Below are 11,389 nucleotides of genomic sequence, written 5' to 3'. Positions count from 1 at the left end.
TTAGACATTAAAAATGTCAAAATTAGCTTTGATAGATAAAAACAAACACACACAAACTCATACACTTTTAAAGATTTTGATTAGGTCTACCGTGTGGCTTTTTAGGTTTTGTTATGTCTGCAGTTCCAGCATAATCGTGATATACAGCTGCTGCTGAATATGCAGGCATGCATCTGTCAGTTTTAGAAAGTCAACATTTAATGCTTGATCCTTTCTTTTTTACAAATCCCTTGTTAGAAAATGCCAAAACCAATATGCATTTTACATTTAAAGATTTGAGCTACATATCCCAAAAAAAATCTATATATAAATGCAGATTAATATACACCAATGAATTATTCCTTGCTTTTGATGTTGAAAAGCTGGATATTTAAAATTGGTGGTTCACTGTCTTTTACCTGTGATCTGCTCATTCATATAAATTAACAACTTTTTTCCAGGCAGTTCATAATAAACAATTCAAATTCAAATACACATTTAGAAGACAACTAAACTGTGGCAAATACTTCAAACATTATTCCTAAGAAACAACAAATTATCCATAATGATGCATACCACAATTGCTTCAAAGCTTATGCATCTCACAAGCAATCCTGAAAGCAAAAGCATTTATGTCCTTTAACTTTAAAATCACTATGTAGCAGGGAGGAACTCTGGCATGTTAAGTTTCAGTCCACAACACTGCACAATAACTGAAAAATTACCTCCAGTAAGAGAGATGTTAATGGAACTCAAAACTTCTCTGTCCTCATCTTTATTGTTGACATCAATGCCACAATCCTGACCATCTGATCCAGCAGAGCATGGCGCTCAAGGGATATTAGGTCCAGAGAAAGGTCAAGTGCATTAGTCTGTACATCACCTCAGTTTGATCACCCAGTAAAGGACTATGAACACGAAAAGGGCAAAAAGCAGCATGTAGCAGTAGATTTTGGTCTGGCTTCCTCTGGACAGCAGCTTCAGTCTGCCCATGGTGGCTCCCAGTAAACCACCAGTGGAGTCAAAATCTGTGTCCTACAAAACAATAAGTAAAGCCCAAGATTAAAATGAATCAAAACGTGTGTAGTGACTAGGTTTAGATCAATGGTCACATTTATCATAAAAATAGCTAATGACAGACTTTTACATGCCTGATATCCAAGTATTCTTAGATGTTTCATTTTGTACATCTCTGACAAGGGTAATGTGATGAGCAAATTCTGAGCCTGTAGTAAAATGTTCATATTTCTCTAAAGATTTCTCTATAGATTTCCTTAGATAACTGAAAATTACATGGCTCCAGTATAACCATAAATTGCTGCCCTCTGTAAGGTCTCTTACAAATAATTAAAGACACTTTGTGAAAAGCCCTAAGAAAATGTTCCCTCATCCAGAAATCAACTAATGCTAGATTTTGTCAGGTCAAATATGTAAACAATAGACTAATTTGCATTCTGGATTGAAAGCATATCAGAGGTGATGAGACTTGTTATAAGTGAGATAAGCAGAAACTTGCGATGTCTATTCAGGCTTAGGCAGCACTTTTAAAATGAAAATGTAAACATGGAACATTTTTAGATTACAATTTCATCCTTAGCAGAATCCAGAACTCAAACTCTTTAGCAGCAAGTTCCTGGACAATTTCCCTTTCTCCAGTGTCACAAACAGGTCATTGCTCAAATAGGCCAAAGCAAACATATATGCTTTTTTTGTGAGTGGTGGTCATGGATGGACTGAAAATGCATACAGAGAACAGAGAAGTTAAGCAAAAAAAAAAAAAAGCAAAGGAAAAAATCCTGAAGAACAATCAAACAAGGGAGAAGTCGACCATCTGCCCCACATACAACTCCAGTCACAATCTTTAATTCATTATATGCCACGTGAAAATACAAACTTACCATTTCTCCCAACATTTTATTTTGGTATTTAACTTCATTCCCAATGTCTATTGACAGCTGAAAGAAGCAAGCAACAAATGAGTTTAGTTGACTTGCTCATACGACCACACATGTAAAACGCTCATTGTTTGTGCTATATATGGATGTAACTAGAAGCAAAACATGATAACTTACATGTTTCAGTGCGTTCACTTTCGCTCGAAGACCTTCCTGTAAATGTTCGTTCTCCTCCTCGTAAACATTGTACCCGCTTGCGACATAACTTCCTTGCGGAGCTGCTTCACCTGTGCAAAATTAAAAAGTACATTTAAGGGGGAAAACAACCACAAGGAGGTTCAACAGCCTGATTATGACAGAGCCTAAAGTTAAAGGTAATCTATTATTTACTGGCTAGCTTTAACGAGATTTCTTTGTGACTGCTATTTTACCGGGCCAATATTGCTATCTAACGAGTACTACACCGTGCCAACAAGCTAGCGATGTTAGTTAACCATCTAACGCTAGCTATATAATCAGCTATCACATCAACTAGCTAATTAATTAGATAACTAATAAATAGAAATATGACAGCCAGTTAGCTGTTATAGCTATCCATGTATTAGCTAGCCAGCTGGAGGCGTCCACGTATGAAGTTAAAGTTAGCGCACTAACCAATTAGCTAGCTAGCTAAACATCAGTTTCCTATCTGGATTGGAAGCAAAATAACCAGCCAGCAAACGCGGTTACATAGTTAGCTTAGCTAGATAGCTTTGTATTTATATAGATATGCTGGTAGCTTTAGATGGCGTTCTCTATATCAGCTTATATGGAGCTAGTTTAGCTCGCTAACTCACATAGGTTAGCTACATCATTGGACGACTAGCGTGCGTTAAAGCAAGTTAGCTAAACTACGTACCCAAACCTGCACGTCTCATTTTGCCTTCTGTACTTGCCAAAAATCTAGTATATAATCACACCACTTCTAGATACCTAAGTGGATTTCGTTTTAATCTCTTGTTTTCGATTTTTAAAGGTCGCTAACTAGCGAACTTGAATGAACCAATAGTTCTAACTTTGGCCCAGGTATCTACGCCACGACATCCTACGGAAGCCCAGATAGTTGTAATGCTCAATGTACGAGGATGATGGGTAATGAAGTTATTTGTAGTGTTATCTTACATGTGTCTAATTGAAAGATACGAAGGCTTCTGATAATGATAGCAAACCTGTAAAAGCACTTATTTATGTGAGTCTAATTCCACTTCATTTAAGATTATGTTAGATTTCACAAGAAGCTAAAAATTATGATAAGTGTTGTAGAAGAAGACTTCAATTTATAGGACAGTAAAGGGACATCCTAAAGTAGTTAGACTAATGTTTTGTCAGTTCCGAAAGGTCCAATAGCATAATTCAAAATCTGACAGCACCTAGTTCCTTTGGCTTTTATTATATGGAGAGGCAACCCATCTTTTAATTTGACAGTATGTTACAGCATCCCAGCAGTAAAGAATAAAAAAGAACACCGTTAAAGATGATGCAAAGAAGAAGAAATCTATAAGACAATTCTGTGACATTTCTTACAGCAATGTGCAGAGAAATACAATTAAAATGAAAGATTACTCCCAACTATGTATTAAAATTTCAAGATACTTCTATCTTGGTTAAACATTCCCATGAATCAGGATTGTGTGCATCCTTCATTTGCATTATGGTGTCATCTAAAACAGCAAACAATCAGCATTGTAACTAAATTCAAGGCCTTGTACCCTTTGTTATGTACAATGCAAAGCACTAATTTGAGTGTCATTTATATGACATTTTGCACATGTGAGTATGCCAGAGTGCAATAGCAGCTAACAACATGGAAGAAGCTTGACCCCTGATCTAATCTTGAGGAACAGGCTCCAGTGACTGGTGCAGCACTGAGTCACAGCCCAGCAGGTCCTCTCTCATCAGCATTCAACATCATGCACACAAATCCATTCCATTTCATTCAGACTGTGGATAAACAGTTACACACATTAATGTGCCATTGTCTTCACCTGTCACCACCTTGCATTCTTGACACAAATATAATTTGACATGGATTTGCATTTTAATTATTACACAGTATTAGCTGATGATGCATTGCAGTCCATACGTAATTTCATATTGACACTATTATTGTTTTGTTTCTGTATACATGATTTAAATGGAACACTGACTAGAGTGCAAAATGGCACCTTTTATTCGAGGTTCTATCTGTGTCACGGCATGGCCCCCTCCTCCTAGACTACTCCCTATGAATGTGTGACGTTGTCTCTGTGTGTGTGTGTGTGTGTGTGTGTGTGTGTGTGTGTGTGTGTTTGTGTGTTTGTGTGTCTGTCTTCGTGGCCACACCCCTCACATGTATCACACCCGTTCCTTGTTTTCCATTGTTAATGTGTGTATTTAAGATCCTGTGTAGTCATTAGTCTTTCTCTCTGTGTGTCCCGTGTGCACTGTGCTTCAGCTGCCAGTTATCATCCCGAAGACCTGTTGTTTGCTTACAATGGGTCATATTGTTCAAGTTTAGTGTTTTTCGTCTCATGTTTTACCTTTGTTTTGTGTATTGTGTTTAATAAATGGTCATCTCATCATGGCTCGTCTCTGCATCCTACCTCGCCTCCCGTCACAGAATCACGGACCACTGAGGGATGCCACAAGCCAAGCCTAAGGGGAAAAATGGAAAGAAATTGCATAGCCGTCCCAACCCAATCAAAGCAGAGGAATCCTCCATCTTGTTGGGCATGCTTACTACGATTTCAGCAGGGGGAGTGCTCCTGGAAGATTTTATGGGGGCCCTGGTGGTGATCCAGTGTTGGACTATGCAGCGTCCAACCTACCTTACCTAGACTGCAGGGATAGGTACAACTATGACAACCAGTGTCCAAGGTTGGACTCTTCTGGGTCCGACTTGCCCTCTGTGGATTACTGGGAGGACTATGAGGATTATAGCCACTGAGGACTGCAATGTCAGCTTCAGGTCGGATGTGCTATCCCACCACATAGAGGATCCTTTGATGGAGCAGGAGGAGGTTCTTCATGAGGATCCTACTACAGGTTCTGACACGGGGACAGGAGATTCCATAGGCGAGTAGCCCCTAGTGCTTAAGGCACCACCCAGAGCATGCAAAGTCCTCAGTGCCCAAATCATTAAGGGACACATCCTCGTCTAATGCACACAGCCCCAGAGGCCATGTGCCCACTCATTCATCCAGCAGCGAAAAGACAGAAGCACCACCAGCGCTGCTCTCGAAAAAGGCGATTCATCTGGTGCGCTCCCCGGCTTGTCAGCCCAAAAGGCTGATTCATAAATCCCTTCATCTAAGCTGCCTGCGGACTCGGTGAAACACGCCTCAACCGACAACGGGAGGGCTGGCTGGTTTTCCTCTCAACCTCTCTGGACTGTTTTCCCCTCCTCTGGATGACCCAGTGTCCCATATACCTGTTCCTATCACTGTCCGTATCCCCATCACAGTCACCATGCCAGTCCATGTGTCTCCATTTATGTCTGTTCCCCTTCCTGTTAGTGTGCCTGTTCCTGTGTCTGTCATCATCATGGTCCCTGCCCACTTCCCCTCTGTTCTGTTTGCGCTGGACTGTTTTGGTTCACTCAGTCCTCTGATCTCACTGTTTGACATTGGTCTGGGGGTTGTTGCCCAGTAGGTTGTTATATCGTCCAATAGACCTGTTGTTTGCTTACAATGCTTCGTTTTGTTCTAGTTCAGTGTTTTTTGTATCATGTTTTTGTTTTGTTTTGTTTTTGTGTTTTGTGTTTATTAAACATTCATCTTGTCACTGCTCATCTTTGCATCCTGCCTCACTTCATGTCACAATTAATTAATACTATCCTCACCCATTTTGGGTATCATAAATAAATGGACAAATTAACCTAACTCTAAACTAAACTGGAAACATAACTCTAAAAACTTGAAACTTCTCTTAAGCATCCCACCATAAACATTAGGCCAATTGTGAGACATGATCTGAGGATCAAGTTTTATAGCTGCCATATATCCCATGTCTTCTTGTTTTTATATCTCCCATGTCTTACTGCTGTTTGCTTTCCTGAGATGGAATTGTTGGTTTAAGCCTGTGTATTCTTAAACAAGCCTCAAGAATTGTTTCAGACTAACAGGATCAAACCAGATTCATAAATCCCTTTTCAACTGAATGGCTTCTGAAACTGTCAGAGAGAAATACAGTATTATCTTCATTTTGTCTCATGCTGTGCTTGAGTTAACTAATAACATATCACACAGCCCGAGATCAAAGCAGTAGTGGGATCCTGCAACATGAAGACAAAGGATAGTGTATAAAGTTTTCAGACTAAACAAGCATAAATATATTACTGATTACATAAACTGGAATGACTCATGCTTTAGGTAGAAGAAAAAATAAGTGAATATAATTTGATGTTATGAAAATTTTCCTCTATTTACTTTAATAGGAGAGATACGTTTGTGCAGATAGATGTCATAAATGGCAACTTACTTGCAACAATATCAGTGTTTTACCAACATTTCAAACTCCTTGGAATGGACACAGTACAAAGATATTCACCTGTTTAATTCACCAATTAAAGGTAATCTAATAATTATTAAACGTACAAGCCCTCAGTAGCCTGAACCAGTGAACACCGGTGTGAATAATGGATAGGTCATCAGAAAGAGTGAGCCCATTAACTGGTGTATTGATTATTAGTACAATCTCTCAGTAATTTTCTTTGAAATTTAGTTTGTACTGAAGGTAAAGGGTTGATTAATGGTTATAATATAATATTAATGGTCATGCTTTTCAATGAATAAGTGTGGAATGCATTAATCTGTTAGTATTAAGTCAGAAACATATATGATAAAAGAGATCGCAAATTGAGCCAATGGAAAGTGAGATTTTACTGCTTTATGGTAATGTGATGGAATCCGCCTCCCATTAACATCAATTTGAACTGCACTTGCAAATAATTTCAAGTCTTAGGCTTCTTAGGCTTCAAATTCTTAGGTTTTTCTGCATATTAATCTGATGACAGGTGTGGAAACCATCTTCTTAATATTTTTGTTCAAAGGTCAAACTAGTCATTTTCAGTGTTCAAATATTTCACTGATAGTTGCAGACAAGGCTTGTGATCATAATCATTGTATGCAGTACATGCTTTAGTCTGCATATTATGTCTGCATCAATCATTAATGTCAGCTCAAAGCATGTCTCTAATTGTCTAATTGACAAAGAAACAAGCCCAGTTATTCTAAGAAAATAATTACATGTAATACATATATTTTTGCATGGAGAATTATGCTATACACTCACCACGCACCTAATTAGAATTATCTGCCTTGTTCCTACCTTCACTGGCCACATTCCTTTATTGTTTTTTAATGATGATTGTGCATTTACAAACTGTAGCATGAAACACGTAGCATGAATGATGTATTGTGGTCATTACTAGTTTCTGAGCATAGAACCACTGTTGGCTAGATATATGGGGTGCTTTCAGCCACTCACAGCAGCTGTAAAAAGCATTGTATAAAAAATGCTTCCTTGCTTTGGTTGCCACTCTCAGATACAAACATTGCAAACACTGGCTAACACTAAAAATGAATAACAACATAGGTAGTATAGATTCTAACCGTACAACTGAATTCCATAAATGTAAATGTTTCTAAGAAATAAATGCTTCTAATTAAGTTTTGATAAATGTATTTTGTAAGCATATTATGGTACAAGTAATAAACATGCTATGCTGTACCTCAGTACTGAAAACTAGTTTCTTAAACAGACCTAGTTTTATTATTTAGTATCTTTTTTATAATGGTTAATATAGGACAGCCTTCAACTAGAAATAAATCAGTGTTATGTTTAATGCCAGTGTAGAATGAAAGCTTTTAAAACTCTTTTCACGCAATATTGATAGCATTGGATCTCATACGAAATCCTCAGCTTTGATCCATCTCTCTATGCACTGCTGTTTAACATTCATCTCACTCTCCTTTAATACGTGCAGTAGCTCACATAAAGTACAAAACCTCTCTTAATGATAAACCTTCACGTATCCTTAAACACATTTGACATATCATTGAACATGTAGTTCATAGAACAAACTTCTACTTGATGTCTTCAAATGGCAATTGAAAACTCATATATTTGAAAAGTGTCTTAACTAAACCTTATCAGGCATTGTAGAGGATTTGGTTTAGTAATATATATATATATATATATATATATATATATATATATATATATACACACACAAAAATATATTAACAATGTATGTCCAATGTACAATGTATATATGGATCTGTATATATGTATGTACACAATGTACAGTTATCAAGTGACCTGCTACTTGCTGCTGAACCTGGATATTGTATCACTCTTTAAATATCCTAACCCAAAGGTTGGCATTTAGGGAACAGCACTCTAGCAGTTCACCATAGGCATTGGTTTTAAGTCACTTGAGCACTGAGCACTTGGGTTGTAAATAAATAAAATGTGTTTGGAATTTCCTCCTTTCGGGTGTACCAACCATCTCCCCTCTCCTTGACTACTCTGACCATACATTCACACCATTACAAAGTGTCAAAACTTTTTCAAGTGAATGATGATTTTTTTTAAATATTTAAATTTTTATACAGTACATTGGTCAGTTATATGCTGACCAAGTGAATTCAATCCAGTGTTACAGTGAGAAATGTCGGCAGGATCCAGAAGTCAAGTTTGGCAAGTTTATGAAGTTCAAACCCACAACGTGCCATGTAGTTGAGAGCCAGTAAATCATAATCATAATCGTCATAAAAATGTATTTATTATAACAATGTATATGTACTCAAACTCAGTATTTTCATAGTGCTGCATCATTTTTGCAGGAATTTGTCCTTAGAACTCTTTAATCTGTTGGGCCTGTAATTGTATATGCTGCACACTGCATTGCATTTAAATAAGACAAACTTAGTTCCTTGTGAAAAACATATGTACAGAGCTTAGAGCCACATTAATATTTACAATCAATTTATAATCAAGAATACAGAGTTTATTAAACATTCAACAAAACATAATCTAATACAAAGTACACTACTGTACATTAACAAAACAACATATTATAAGTGACAACAGGACAGAAAACATAACAAATGACTATAGGCACAACAGAGCAGCTGAAGCACCTTGTGTTAATCAGCCACAGACAAACACAAGAACAGATACAGAGTTTTAAATACAAAAGATAACAGGGAGTGAAACTATTGACAGGTGCATCAAATGATGGACTAATAAGTGGGAAAAACACACACACAAGCACAACCATTACGACAAGCACCAATGCAACGCAATGCAATTGGAGAGAGGAGTCAAGGAAGAGGAGGTCGTTACAGTACACAAGCCCCTGCACCCCAAAGGCGCGACTCCTCTTGCACCAGATTACCTAGCCACAGACCTCAGGCCAACACCAAATAGCGAGACCTGATGGCTCAATGGGTTGAGGTGGGCTAGTGTGGACAGAATAGGTGGGGGGCCAATGGGAACAAGGACAATAATAGACACAGGTACGGACATACTGACGAGATGAGGCACATACACAAAAGGAGACAAGGGGACTGGCAGAGTGATGGTGTCTGGGATAGGAACAGTGACTGTGACAGGGACTTGAGTAATAGGTCTGTTGGAAAGGGCAGGAGGAAGTCCAATGACCGGCCAGGAAGGGATACCAGCCAGACCTCCTGGAGCTAGTTGGGGTGAAGTTCAGCATGTCCAGGAGGGGGCAATTGGCACAGACTTTAGCTGTGATGCCTCCTCCAGCTTCTTGGCTGATATGCTGGGGGAAACACCATGCAAACTGTCTGCCTTTGGCTCAGGCACAGGAGATTACCTGCCTTCTCAGCGGACTTGCCAGAGGACACACAGACTATACAATAATGCATTGCAGGTGGGGAGCCTCATAGGCTTAGGCGCTAGGGATGCCTTTGTCACCTTCCCAGTGAATGTGCAGGGAATCGCATGGGCTTTTGAGCGGTGCACACTGGATGAAGCTCTCGCCATGGGCTTGGGTGCTGGCAGCATGTCCATGTCAGAGTCCATTGACCCCGTATCCAACCTAGGACCAGGACCCTCACTGAGGGCCTCCTCATCCTCCATGTGAGGGTCGTCTGAGTCATCGGACTTCCAAACTGCAGCTGTAGAGGTCATCATACTCCACACCATAGCCATAATCCTCATCGCTGTGTCTATAAGAGTCCAGGGAAGCAGGTAGGACCGTGCCGTGTCGAACCCTGGATCCCCAGGCCCTCAAAAAAAATTTCCCAGGCGGGCTCTTAGATGCTACTCAGACTTAGGGGAAGAAGTCGGGGGGGGGGGGGGGGGGGTGCTTTACAATTGTGTGTCGCACAAATCATTTATCCATATTTATTCTATACCTCAGCTTTAGGAAAAGAAATACTAGTGATTTCCTTTGTTCCAATGGCACTATGACCTTGAGCTTTCTCAAAGACTTTAGGTCCTGTTCTTTTTTGATATGTATGCTATGGAATAATCTTCTCAAAACACCTCTATCTTAGCATATATCCAGATCTGTGCTCCTTAAAGAGCCTGAATAATTGTTGTAAGGATTTAAATTTGTCAAGCTAAATTAAAGAAAATCTGAATTCAATGCCATCAAAAGTCTTCAAAACTCTAGGCTAACTATTACCATCTTTTAAAAAATAAATACATTTAATGTATTGATTCAGACTACAGCTACAATATGCAGATTAAACTTTATAATCAAAGACTCTTTTTCAGAATGAAACAAGATCTGAGAAATAACATTTCTCTCCTTTCATGATTTTCTGATTTAAAATCATCCATGCCTCCATCTCATTCCTAATTCTTTGTATACAGGTTAGAGTCAGTTATCTCACTTATAATTATTACAAAATAGTATTGGTAGTTTAGTCACTGGCACTAAAGAAAGGGTCTACAAAGATTTTAACCTCCTTTCACTGGCTCTCAGTTTAGTAGAAAATCAAGTTTAAGGTCTTATTGTTTGTTAAGCACTTAATGGATTGCCCCTGTACTAAAACATCCTGTTCTGCTTTGCCCCTGTTTCATCCCTGTTTTTCTAAGATCCTCCTGTCAGCTCCTTTGTGCAGTTTTTATCTTACAGAACAGGCTCAAATGACTGGTGCTGCATTACGTCATTTCCCAGCAGGTCCTCTCTCATCAGCATTTGACCTCATGCTCACAAGTAACATCCATTCCATTTCATAAGCATACTGAGGACAAGCATCTGCACAATAATGTGCCATTTTTTCCATGTCGCTATCTTATATTCTACAGTTCATTTTGGCAGTTCCAGGGTCTGGATGCCTCTGCGCTAAGCTGTGGAACACTTATGATTTACAGCCAATGTACCTTTAAATGTCTTGATATATTGCCAAAAGGGCAAGATTAGAAAGCATGAAGGTCCTTTAATTAAATGAGGGCGAAATCATGTCACAGCTAATTTTAATGTAGATGTAGTAAATTTGGCCATGTCATGCTGT

The 11,389-nt window shown here is 38.7% G+C and overlaps 1 protein-coding gene across 1 annotated transcript; it reads right to left on the bottom strand.

Annotated features, from left to right (window-relative positions):
- Positions 1–176: 176 nt before the first annotated feature.
- On the bottom strand, positions 177–2,984 carry bet1 (Bet1 golgi vesicular membrane trafficking protein). The gene is made up of 4 exons (XM_027012105.3): positions 2,773–2,984; positions 2,052–2,161; positions 1,878–1,934; positions 177–1,014 (listed from the first exon to the last, which is right to left on the bottom strand). Exons 1-4 carry the CDS (start codon positions 2,789–2,791, stop codon positions 859–861), a joined length of 342 nt encoding a protein of 113 aa, XP_026867906.1. The 5' UTR covers positions 2,792–2,984; the 3' UTR covers positions 177–858.
- Between the last annotated feature and the right edge of the window lie 8,405 nt (positions 2,985–11,389).

The sequence above is a fragment of the Electrophorus electricus genome, chromosome 2 (assembly GCF_041902795.1).
Source record: "Electrophorus electricus isolate QZ-2024a chromosome 2, ASM4190279v1, whole genome shotgun sequence".
Taxonomy (NCBI): domain Eukaryota; kingdom Metazoa; phylum Chordata; class Actinopteri; order Gymnotiformes; family Gymnotidae; genus Electrophorus; species Electrophorus electricus.
The sequence above is the reverse complement of the archived record's forward strand: the minus strand, read 5'-3'. Positions and strand labels throughout refer to the sequence as shown.

What these genes read in the sequence shown, in the direction of transcription:
- bet1 (XM_027012105.3), bottom strand. An exon ending in AAGTGAACGCACTGAAACAT is followed by an intron (nt 1,935 to 2,051) that starts GTAAGTTATCAT and finishes TGCTTCTTTCAG; the next exon opens with CTGTCAATAGACATTGGGAA. An exon ending in ATAAAATGTTGGGAGAAATG is followed by an intron (nt 1,015 to 1,877) that starts GTAAGTTTGTAT and finishes ATTGTTTTGTAG; the next exon opens with GACACAGATTTTGACTCCAC.